The sequence below is a fragment of the Sprattus sprattus genome, assembly GCF_963457725.1.
Source record: "Sprattus sprattus genome assembly, chromosome: 19".
Classification (NCBI taxonomy): domain Eukaryota; kingdom Metazoa; phylum Chordata; class Actinopteri; order Clupeiformes; family Clupeidae; genus Sprattus; species Sprattus sprattus.
The window spans coordinates 24907135-24920012 of NC_137917.1; the positions used below are offsets into that span (position 1 = coordinate 24907135).

Sequence of the window (12878 nt, forward strand, 5' to 3'; positions counted from 1 at the left end):
GATATTATACCTATCTGATACAGTGATTATGGGCAAGTTTGGGACAATATAGGCCTACTGTTGCTGTGCAACTCTGTCAACACTCAATTTCGCAAGTGCAAGAGTGAGTGTGCATTTACGTATGCAAACAGGTATTTATTAGCCCATTTCAGGGTTTACAAAGCATAAGAGAAGTGGAGTAAAAAAAAGAAAAAGAGACACAAAAAGAACGAATGACACTGGACAGAGAAAAACCAGAGCCTGTTGGAATCCCATCCATGGTAGGTAGGCCTACTTAAAAAACACGCGCATTATTGACTAAGCCTATTAGTGTGACTAAACAAACAAATGTGGTATTAATGTGGTAAATGAACGGTGAGGCAATTTTCATACAATAGTTCTTAAACCCTCTGTGTGTAATTTCAGGGCATGGAATTGTGTTCTTAGCTTGAATCTGGCGACACCTTCAGATGGCCCAGGCGAACTGAAAAAGTAAACATTTGCAACTGCCGACCTTCCTTTAAACGAGTGGGTTTCCCAATAACGGTGTCTCGTAGCGATTCACAAAGACTTGACAGGTTACTTAAGTTGTTTAGTTTTCTATACGTGTTTCCAAACGATCTCTCAATACTTCCTCTGGGAGAAACCTATGCCTTTCTTAATGGGCTGAATCCATGTTTCTGGAATCAATAACTGTCATTCTCATAGGTTTGAGCTTGTGCCAGACGATTATGATGAGCATTATTGGAGTGCAGATGATTAGGTATATTAGAAAGAACATCAACAATAAATAGCCTTAATATAAATCGATTATTGATATTCTCGTCGGTTTGAGCTTGCGTCAGATGAGTATGATGAGCATTATTGGAGCGCAGGTAATCATTAGCCTATATTAGAAAGAACATCAACAAGAAAAAGCCATGCAATCACGCAAGTCAAAGTAACAAACAAAAGTTCTCAAAGCAGTCTAGGTGTAAGACTAATCCTTAAGGGATTAAAAATTGACATGTTATTAGGCCTATAATTTATACCGATGTTTTTAAGTAGCCTATTATTTGCAGAAAAACGCATATTTTGGTCTTATCGCAGTCAGGTGTGTCCACTCCTCAGATAACAAGCATTTCAGTCCACCTTGGTTTTGGTGGGTAGTCTGGCACTTCTGGTTTGCTCTCGGACCTTATCTTTAGTTTATCTGGGCGTGGATACTAATAAAACAACATAAAATGGTAGCAATTCCTGGAATCATATCATATCCTTGGTATAGTCTATTTAAATTATTTATAAGGCCCTCATGCAAGGTGAAAAATGACTTGGTCATTGATGTTACACACTGGTAACATTTATAGCAATCTTAAGGGTTAGTGAAAACTAATGAAAAAGTAGGCCTAGACATGATTAAGGAAGCAATGTTTTTAGAGCAAACGCCAGTGGGCCCTTTTGTCTGTAACTCACCAGTGTAGTAGGCTACTGACCGAAAACCAATGAGCAAAAGGCCAGCGGACGGCCAGCTGTTTCCCCCACCCCAGGCCAGGTCGTCGCATACATTACAGGGTTCTTAGCTAAAAAATGTTGACTGTTTGATCAGGATTTTACCACAGCCTTGATTCTTTGATTGCATTGAAACTCTGAATTCAAAAGGAACCCATTATAATTCAGCTTATAAAATAGACTATCCTAGCCTATGAGCTTCCTGCCTCATCAGAATGTAGACCACCACCTATAATAGTCCAGTGAATGAACCAAGGCATACAGTCGTATATTAATATGCTAGGCTTACCAATAGCCAAATGATTTTCACTAGCCTATATAGAAGACCTACCTTGACCCAAACACTGAACGTTGGCGCTGCTTTCAGGTAGCCGTTATAGGAAAATGACTACTTGTCTAGGCATGTCGATAACAACCGCAGTAGCTTGCAAGAATAAGGGGCAGAGTAAAAACGAGCCTTGAATTAATCAATTTAATAACACGATGCCCGTTCTGCTCTGTAGTGCATGAGGATGTTAATGGAGTGCCATTGTTAAACCGCCGCATCTTCACATTATTCACAGCGGACTGCGGTCAACCGCAAGCTGATAATCAAATACAATCGATCATAAATGCCGCAGAGAGTCGTAATGAAAGTTGTAGGTATGATAACTGCAACCGTAATGAACAGCATTGCTCTAAACTTGAGTTTAACTCGGGATGCAAACCAGGATAGGCAACTTCCAAATGAAAGGATTCAAAAAGCCACCAGAAGAATCAGATGATGGTCTGGGTCCTCCTTTTCCATGGTAAAGCCAAAGGTTTTATTGATTTCGTGTGTGCCCTGATGTAGCTGCCTGAGGCCATTCCAGAAGTCTATTCTACCTGTTTGAAATAGGTCCTACCTCAACACAAATGAATTGTGACACAAAACTTGGGTGATTATATTTTATTAAAGCTTATTAAAAGCAATAAAAGTGCATACGTTTAAATATAAGTCTTTAATGCAAAGTGTCAAAGTGCTTCTAGAATCACTGACGCAGTTTCTTTTCATCATTTTAAGTGCAACAGATGAGAACGCACTGCTTTCAGGGACAGCATTCATTTCCATTGAAAAAGAAAAGTACAACCCACTTGAGAATTCAATTTCAACAGACAGAGCGATTTCCGAAGGAGACATATCATTTCATCGCAGAACAGGCCCCCAAAGACCACCGGAGCAACTGAAGAAGGGCCTACTGCTCAAGGTTACCACCAAGGAGCAGAAGAGGAAGAGGAAGAGGAAGAGGGGGTGGGGTACATGCAACACCAGGAAGCCCCCAGCCTGGGATAAGAGGTGTGAATCTCAATTTTCCAAGCTGCGAAATCAATATAGAGAAAATTGCACACCTTCTGTTGAAGAGCTCTCCTGCCTATTGAATCTAGACAGGCTCTATGATAAAACTGGGAGGGGAAAAACAACAAGAAAAGAAAAAACGGTCTCACTTGCTTTCACAAATCATTATGAATGCTCTGATTTGAAGCGTGTGCTGTCTTCCCACAAACGTCCACCAGCAATCCCGCTTGTAACTAAACCATCAATTTCCTGTCTGTGTTGTCCACCTCTCCTTCATCCTCCAGCCTGCTCCAACACCCTTCTTCTGTTCACACCAGAGGCTGGTTGTCTCCAGTGGTGGAGGGAAGAGACTCCATGCTCCCTTTGTAGATGGGCTTTGTCTGGGAGTGGTCATCGCTAAGGTGTGAGAAAGAGAAGGACATAAAGAGACAGAGAGAGAGAGAGAGAGAGAGAGAGAGAGAGAGAGAAAGACATAAAGAGAAAGAGAGAAAGAGAGAGAGAGAGAGAGAAAGACATAAAGAGACAGAGAGAGAGAGATGTGATTAATTCCAGAGTAACTCGATGAAAGGGAGAATACAGTAGAACCCTGATCAGTTATTCTACTCAACAATAGGCCTTAATTTCTCCTTCATGGAGGACACTTGTCCACATCGAGAGGATGTAATCATGACTAAATATGATCTCCATCTCACCAGTCACAGCATCATGGGAAAACAGATAGTTTAACAAAGCCAGCTGTACATATGCATTTTGAGATTCATTAAGGCTTAATGTAAGGCTGGTAGACCTCAGCTCAGCTGTAACTATGGTTATTTTGACAAACATCATGACCATGTGGTTGCTGTGGTTGCAGAGGTTTACAGAACATACATCCTTCATTTTTTTTTAAGGTAAATTAAGGTTCGTCTCATAGACCAACATTGATGTTTTGGTTCGTCTGGCTTGGGTAGCTTCATGTATAACCAGGTTATAAGTTAATAGTGGTATGCTATGATGTAAGTCTCAAAATTGTGTTGCTATGATTTCAGGATTTGTCACATTAGGTACAAGATGATCTAATGAATTTCAGTAATTAGCTTTGAACCTCATTAGCTACACCCATAGCCCAGCTGGGATCCAAAGCAGCAGTTCCAGACCACAATATAAAAAAAAAGAGTGACTGTTAGTTTGTCAGAGGAAGCGCTAGAGAAGACCAAAAGATTTTTAAAACCCATTATTTAACATGAGGCATTGTAATATCCATCCTTTCTCATAAAAGTACTTGGCCTTAATCTCATACCTTCACACTCAATTAGCCCTGTGAAAGTGGCCCGTGGCTTTTTATGATTGTGATTATTTAAGACAAAAAAGTTCAAATACAGGGGAGAGAGATGAGTTTGGCATGACTTACATGGGTCCCTTCGCCTGCCTCATCTTGACTCTGCGGTAGAGGAAAGCCATGATGAGGACCACCAACACGAACAGCACCATGCCAGCACCGGCCGCGGTCAGGGTGATGCGTCCGTCGGTAGTCTGATACCAGCAGGCGTCCTCTGTGTGGCAGAGAGAGAAAAGCGTTAGTGCCAACCATGTCCTTGTGGATCCTCTCAGGCACTCGCAACTCTCGCTACCACTGACAACACTCCAAAATCCATTCCAGTGAGTGTAGTTAAGTTTTCAGAGTTTGCACTGCTAATGAGATTGCACTGGGCAAGGATCCTAATTTATATTGGTGATATGATCGCTTTGGTGAGGTGTTTAAATGAAATGTCGTTTTTCTATCATCCCACAGATCTCTAATTAAATCTGAATGTGATTGGTATCAGAAGCTGAATTAAATGCAGTGTAATAATCCCTTAAAATGCTTAAAATACCAACTTTTCCTCTTGGCTTGGCTGTTTGACTGAGTTCAACCATGGCATTCAGCCGACTATGCCTAACAGCATACTAACTTTCCATCACTTTACTTTAACCCATCATAATGTCAATATCAGATCAGTACAGGGACATTTGTCTAACTGTGTTTCAATTCTGTACAATCATGTATGCAGAAGTGAGCAGACTTGGTTCTATGTGTTCAGCCACACTCATAAGTTGCACGAATATGTGTCTTGTTTAAGTACATTTCCCAGGTCGACAATTGAAGACGTGTAGACAATCATGTTTGTCGTTGAAATGAGTCAGGGCCTGTCTTCACAAAGCATCTGAAGGCTAAAGTAGCTCCGAACTTGCTGATTTAGGAAAAACAGGTTTCACTCTGGGACTCCTACTTCTTTCACGTTACAAGGTCTCGGAATGCAGAAGCAGGATTACTGTACAAGATACCGTCTCAATCTCGAGGGAATAATTATGAAGCCCATTAACCGGGTTGTAATAATGTCACCAACCAACTGAAACAACCCCTTCAGTGCAAAAACGAATTGAATGAAACGTTTAAATGTTAAATGAAACTAGCTCCTGTCTACACAAACGTGTAATCATACAAATGCATTTTGAGAACTGTGCAGAGATACTCTGTCTGTAGGTAGCATATTCCGTTATTATTTAATGTGTAGCATATGTCACATATTTATTTATTTATTAGTTGTTCTTTGTAGTAGGCCATCAAACGCATGCCTACACACCAGCACCAGTCACCAAGGTCATTGAGGGCAAGCTCGTACATGAGACTTGACATCAGCCATACAAAGACAGTCTTTCTCTTTAGGAGTTTAGGTGTTCTCACTTTTCTTTAGTAAAACGTTGGTCTCGGCGACTTTGGGAGTTGGATTTAGGAGAGCAAACATCTTGTGAGGAATTTTCAGTGTGACTCAGAAGTACTCTTAGAGGTAAGATACAATGCTTTGTGAATACAGGTCCAGACTAGTTGTACTTAGCCCTAAGGCATTAGGGCCAATATCATCTTTCCATGTCATCTACACAGAGTGTGGGCCACTTGTACACACACCTATTGCACTGGATAAAACTCATCAGAGTTATATATTGATGTGGCATTTGAACCCTGTGCTGATGCTAATACTGTCTGTAAACAGGATGTAGGCATAGTAGTTCCTGGTTTACTAAACATCGTTCAACTGCACTTCCTGGATCCACGGTCTGTCACGTCCACAGTGATTCTAATCCTTCAAACACCCGTGGCGGTTAACTGAACGACTACGTATGTATGACATTTTCCTCCTCCCCAATCCGCCTTGAGTAAGCGATGTCACCCAGACATTTCTTTCCTCCACATCCATATGCATATTGTCAACGTTATGTTTGATGTATACGTTAATGCCTTTTTTTTAGGTTGTATAGCCTTTTTTCACTCTGGCAGGGGGACTGCCAATGGAAACTAGCCTTTTGGCTATAATTGGGTGCATTTACATTGAAATGTTCATAAATGTACACTGTCCGTCTTGATCAAATAATTCAATTGATTGATTGATTGATTGATCCCCAAAGCCCCATCAAGGTGACGCCTGTCTGTCCTCCGTCTCCCACCTGGTAGGACGGTGAGGGTGAAGGAACGACTCCTGCGGAGGGACTCCACGCTGGGGTGTTGGGCAGTGCAGGTGTAGGTTCCTTCATCCTGAGGAGTCACTTCTCTCAGTGTCAGGGTCTTCGATGGCAGGATCCAGTCACTGCCCTGGAGAGGGAGGGAATAACATGAGGTGTAAACGGGAGGGGAAAGATCGAGAGGAAGAAAGAGACAGAGAGTCAGGGAGAACGCGGTAAGGAGGGAGAGAAAGAGAAAGAGAAAGAGACAGAGAGAGAGCGCGAAGGAGAGAGACAGAGAGTCAGGGAGAACGCGGTGAGGAGGGAGAGAGAGAGAAAGAAAGAGAGAGGGAGCGAGGGAGAGATAGAAAGTTAGTAAGGGACAATGAAGTGGAATGAGAGTGAGAGAGAAAGTAAATGTTGCATTAAGAATGTGGAAAAAGTGAACTTTATAACAACCTACTTTGCACAAATTCAGCGGTGAGTTATTTAAGCTGTTCAAAGTTAAGCGAATCGACACGAGCTCGGGCAATTAACCTTGATAACTGTTTCAGACAACGGTTGCTCTGCAGTATACTGTTAAGCATGAAGAATAATGAGTGTGCGAAAAGAATAGGAGAGACAAAAATAACCACACAATGAAAAGCAGACAAGGAATAGCCACCAATGCAGACAATGGCCGATGGAAGAAAAAGAGAAAAAGCCAGTGTACAAGACACAGTATGTCATAACCATATTAATGATTTGGCATTCGTGGGTTTCTTCCACTTGCCAACAAAGTCCATTTCAATTTGAATAGAATTGAATTAAGAGGATTTCCTGTAGTGCCAAGTTCGGGCCAAAACAGCATTGTGTATGCTAATCCACTAGCTCTAAGACTGCCTCTCTGCCTCGTGTTGTGTCCCAGGCACAAACAGAGTGAGTTGCACAGGTAACTACTCTCTATCAAAGTATAAATATTCCCTGTGCACAGATTATTTTCCTGAATTGCTTTCACAATGATGAACATAGATGTATTTAAGCACTTTAGCATGCTGTGGTGAAACTAGAAAGCTCCCATATGCTGTGTAATGTGTGAGCACAGAATAGAACACTAACAAAGAGTAGACTAATAATTAGATGATTTAGGAAATGAAGCTCAGCCACATACTGTGGGATAAGAGCAGATTAAAACTCATAAAACATAAACTGAAGGTCATTTCACAGTTTCTTCTTCATTATTCTACTTTTTACGCTATTGATTACTCTTCAGTCATCTAGGGCAATTATAATGTAATTAATAAGAATATGCCATATAAATATTGTATTATACATATTTGAAGAAATGCATTTCAAACATATGAAAATGTCCAGAAACTGACAATGTGTAAGAATAGTGGGAAATATTATAAAAACCTTTTATGTTGCATTTTCATTTATTGTATTTATTAAAGTGCGTCGTTAAAATCAGCCCTGATGTTTTCAGTGTCGTAGGGGCTCATGTGCTTAAGGGTTTGTCTAAAACTTTCCCAAAGGGGAACTGAGTGAAACTGTAAACAATCAGCCTCTTCAAAAAAACAAATCCTGCTCAACCGGTTTCTCTGTCCTTTCTCTGCTGGGCGTTACTGCAGAGTGTTTCCTTCCGTCTGTGTGCTAGAGCAGACCACTGTGTGTGTGTGTGTGTGTGTGTGTGTGTGTGTGTGTGTGTGTGTACTAGAGCAGAGCTGGGACTGGGCCCTAACCAAAGCCACTGTGTGTGTGTGTGTGTGTGTGTGTGTGTGTGTGTGTGTGTGTGTGTGTGTGTGTGTGTGCGTGCTAGTTCAGAGCTGGGACTGTGCCCTAACCAAAGCCACTGTGTGTGTGTGCGTGTGCGTGTGCGTGTGCGTGTGCGTGTGCGTGTGCGTGTGCGTGTGCGTGTGCGTGTGCGTGTGTGTGTGTGTCTGTGCTAGAGCAGAGCTGGGACTGTGCCCTAACCAAAGCCACTGTGTGTGTGTGTGTGTGTGTGTGTGTGTGTGTGTGTGTGTGTGTGTGTGTGTGTGTGTGTGTGTGTGTGTGTGTGTGTGTGTGTGTGTGTGTGTGTGTGTGTGTGTGTGTGTCACTGTCAACACTCTCACCTCCTTCTGCCAGAAGTACTCCGGAGTCTCCGACGCAGTGGCGGAGCAGTTCACCTCCACATCGCTCCCTAGTGGCACACGCAGGTCCTGCATTGAGTTGAAGAATCGGTTGTAGTAACCATTATGGCTCTCCCTGGTGAATGACAGGTCGTGCATATCTGTTCAAAAGACAGAGAAGAGGGTCAGTCAGAAGACTCAGTAGGAGAACACGCACAATAAGGCTTGCGCCTTGCGGCCTCTCCACAAATGCACTCCCAGCGTATCGAACACACTCGGGAGAGTCTTGCCACCAATTACCTGCAAATTACCTCTGGGAGCAATCAATAGCAATGATAATGGTCAGCCTCAGCTTGTTCCATACAAATGACGCTATTCTGAAGTAATGGTTCATTTTCTCACCATCTGCACGTCAGTCTAACAGGCACTTCTTCTCTCCCTCTAACATCTATATTCCGTTCTGTTTATTGCAGTCATTCCCCATCATTGACTCTACTGCACAAGATTGCAGTCAATGCGGTCTCGGAGAACATGAGAGTGTATCTATCCACTCCTTCAGCCCACAGTAGCCTTGGATGATCAGTTCGAGCAGATCAGTCATCTATGTCATGTTATGTTAAACTATGTTATGTTATGCCGTGGTAGGTTGTTGTGTGCGGTGCCTTGTCCAAAGAATTTCAGTGCCCAGTCTGACCCTGTGTCATTCTGTGCATCTGACAATACAAGACTTGTGACTTGTTGTGACTATCACTAATCAAGGGTTTTTTCATCGGTTAACATGGTATCATATACAGGGTGAACATATCTGACTCACTGTGAAAAAAGACATTAGGGCTCCCATAACCAACTGACTGAGAAAAGAGAAAAAACTAAAAGTTGTTGCTTAAGCCTCCATCAGAAATTGTGTAATCATTCTGAAAGTATATATTTAACACACATTTTGTCCTAACCAAAACCCGGAAGATCAAAATGTGATCTTTGTTCTGTAGAACTGAGACTTTCAGTTCTGCTTTCAATATGAGCGTTAACACCTACAGTGAACAGTGACGGACAGAGGGGTGGAGGAGTTGTCTGAGCTGAGGGCGTCCTCGTCGGACACGCAACGGTAAAGGCCCTCCATGTAGGTCGGGATGCCGTAGGTGGTCAGGAGCAGACGGTCGTCCTCAAGGGTCAACTCAAAGTAGCGGTAGGAGCAGAGGCGGCCCAAGTAAGACCTCTCCATTTCCAGGCGATACCATCCCTGTGAGAACTGAGAAAAATAGATACGCTATAAGAACGGCTCTGCCTTTTATTTGTACTGGGTTTTTGCATATATATAATTTATTTTATTTTGCATTGCTCTGTAGGAAATGTTCCAAAAACACAATAAAAATTCATGAACTTTCGGTTTTACTTTCAGGGAATCTTGTTTGTCTGGTTTTACATGTTTGATCTGATCAGATATCTTTGGCTGTCTTGAAGAGAATAACACAGTGTTATCTGAAACAGGATGTGGCTTGTGGTTTTGTAAGCCACTTCTGAGCACCCAGGACAGTCCTCACGAGGTATGGGTTCATTTAAGGTAACCTTTCTTAGCTTTCTTAATGAGAATGTAACTTGTCACAGTTCGGCTCACAACCGTGACAAAAGTCTGGGACGGACACGAGAGCACAGCAGCACGGCCCACTGGGGCCGTGACAAACTTCAAAACCATGATATATTTGGGAGACATTTTGATATTGAATTGTATCAATACCAACGTATAAAAAACATGATGCAGTCCAGTGTTGACAAGTAGGGAGCACAGACCAGGCAGAGAGAGAGAGAAAACAAGGAAATGCATGATCCAATCCAAGGCAGTGTGCCTTACCACACCATAAACCCATGTTTATTCTAGAATTAATCATTGTGATAACTCACCTTGGAAGACCTCTCAAAATGGACCTGGCTCATGTTAGCCGCGGAGTCTGAGTCATAGCATTCCAGGGTCACCTTATCCCCTGCCACAATTGGCTTTGGCGGGCCTTTCACGATCAAGGAGGCTGGGTTGTACAGGGAAATGTTAGGAAACACATGTTACAAAATTAAATTTCCAGCAAGAACCACAGCTGTCATTCAGTCTCATCAGCCATAACACTTGCAAACACAACACAACAGAAACAACTGTGCGCCCGTCGGTCATACTTGTGACGCACTACAGGTGCAACAACTACAACGCATAGATTTCACTCACTTCCACTTTCACTCGAAATTTGTATACAATAACTTCCCTCTAGTGCCAAGGAAAACATGCTTTGTTGTACTAAGGAAATTGAATCGACACGTTAATACACGAAGCGCTGAAGGGTTATTCCAAAAACACGCAGGGGTTTTCCAACCATCAACCTAGTATCACAAAGTCATGTTCCTCAACCTAGTATCATAAAGTCACGTCCCTTAATTGTTCCGCCAAAATTTCATAGAGGAGTGATAAAGTCCTCTAAAGTGAAACATATAAAATGTTAAAATGACCTGAAATGCCCTGAAAGTCCTATATATAGACACTTTGTGAGAACTAAGGTCGTTAGGTAGGTACACTTAGATTGAAGTTATAATGCAAACCTATGAAATAAGAAAGGTAGGCTACCTTAAGGCTAACTTACTTAAACATTTATGTGCCTACTTCGACATTTTTTTCACGACATTAACTGTCCTAAGCTACACTTCTGTAAACATTAACTGGCGTAGGACCTATTTTACAAAACAACAGACGCAATGTTCTTTGGGTGTCTGTTTACTCCACACATAAGGAAATTGCCGTCACCGTTGATTGTAACTTCTTTAATATACAGTGCAACTTCAACAGGTGTATTGTTGGCTGAAAAAGCTAACGTTGCCAGCTTTGTTTTTGAAATGTGTTAAAAGTAAAATGTGGGAAATAAATCATATTTACCATGGTTTATCTGAGCGTGAATAAGCACAGCAGCTGTCAAAAACAGAATCCCTTTCATTTTGACGATGTTGTCTTAAACTGTTCCCACAAGTTCCAAATGTTGATGTGTGTAAAACTGAAAATGTGCGTGTACAATTTATGGACAAAGAAGGGGGCGGATCTAGCTTGTGCGCACATCTCAGTTAGACACAGGAAACGTAAAAGTTAAAAACATTTCAGTACACTGTAATCTTGTATAGTTAATGAAGTAAAATGTTGTGAGTGTGTGCAAAATATTGTTGTGTATTAGACTTCAAGGTGTTTGCGCTACAATGTTAGGCTGTTCGCAACGGTTCACGGTTTGGCACAGGTCATTTGTCTTAGTAAAACATAGACCATGACGTTTCTCGTAAGGAGACAATAGAAATCAACAGATTTGCGCAGTTGATAAATGAAAACGTTTACTGGTGGACGCTGTCGAGTTATTTTTATTATGTATCATGCCTGCACGCTGATTTGCTTGGCTTAGTGTCGAAACGATGAACGTTGTAAGGACCCCAGACTTCTCCATTTTCAGAAGAGATAAACGTCAGCATGCTTTTGTAGCACTTTCACTTGAGTTATAGTTAAACATTATAAATGGAACAACTCATGAAATCAATCTGCATGCATTTATGTGTCAGCTATTTTCTAGTTGTATCTTATTTGAGAGCACCTCAGTGAAACAAAACAAACTCATCAGTTTGATTGATTGATGAGGCCACCCAGATAGCAGGGAGAGGTTGGCCCAACGTTGGCCCAATGTTGTCACAGACGTTGGCACGACGGCGCATGCCAACGATGGGCCAACGGACTTTTGGCCGTCGGGGACACGTTGGGCCAACGTTGGCAAATAGGAGTGAGAGTCGGGTTTTGGTTGGCTTTTAACCAATTGCCAACGTTGGCCCAACCAATTGCCAACGTTGGCTTATAACCAATTGCCAACGTTGGTTTATAACCAATTGCCAACGTTATCTTAGTTATTGTTAAACCAAAGCTATTTGGGCTTTCTACGATCTTACAGAAGTCCACCCAATGTCTATTCAATGTCATAATTCAATAATTCAAATCAGGATAAGGTGTTACAATGTCCCATAATCCAAGGACGGTCATACTTCTTGCCACCACATTTAATGCATCCAAAAACTTAAACCAACGTATCGTAACGCGACCTATTATCCCGCGGGCCACCAAAAAAATCTGCTTAACAAATATGTTTTTATCAATATAAATAGGCTATGGTTTAATGAATCAAACTTACATATTTCAGAAGTGACAGGTGTGTAGACAATGCACGAAGTCTTGTTTGACTCTCAGCAGGAACATCTCTTACCGTATTTTCCGAATTTGTTTTGTACAGTCGCGAAATGGCAACAAAGTCGATAGCCTATAGGAGGCACGGCCCGAAAGGAATTTAAACAGACAGCAGTTACCTACAGGTAAAAATAATTTATTGTAGGCAACACGCAAGCAAAGAAAAAACAAGCGAACACACAAATAAATTAGTCTTGGTAGGCTAGCCCGCTTCAGAGCCGTCATCCATGCTGCTGCTGCTGTCCCTGGACACCGGATCACCAGCCGTAGAGATAGCTCAGCTGCTAACTAAATGACAGGTAGCTAG

At 42.0% G+C, this 12878-nt stretch overlaps 1 protein-coding gene across 1 annotated transcript; it reads right to left on the reverse strand.

The window, feature by feature from the left end:
* Window positions 1-2386: 2386 nt before the first annotated feature.
* Window positions 2387-11338, reverse strand: LOC308380975 (basal cell adhesion molecule-like). The gene is made up of 7 exons (XM_080858456.1): window positions 11240-11338; window positions 10228-10349; window positions 9364-9577; window positions 8332-8489; window positions 6245-6389; window positions 4173-4314; window positions 2387-3178 (listed from the first exon to the last, which is right to left on the reverse strand). The coding sequence occupies exons 1-7, from the start codon at window positions 11295-11297 to the stop codon at window positions 3091-3093; spliced, it is 927 nt and encodes a 308-aa protein (XP_080714582.1). The 5' UTR covers window positions 11298-11338; the 3' UTR covers window positions 2387-3090.
* Between the last annotated feature and the right edge of the window lie 1540 nt (window positions 11339-12878).

Coding starts and splice junctions, on each gene's coding strand:
- LOC308380975 (XM_080858456.1), bottom strand. CDS start 11,297: ATGAAAGGGATTCTGTTTTTGACAGCTGCTGTGCTTATTCACGCTCAG. Junction 6,390..8,331: donor AGTACTTCTGGCAGAAGGAG/GTGAGAGTGTTG, acceptor CTCCCTCTCCAG/GGCAGTGACTGGATCCTGCC. Junction 4,315..6,244: donor CACCCTCACCGTCCTACCAG/GTGGGAGACGGA, acceptor TCTGCCACACAG/AGGACGCCTGCTGGTATCAG.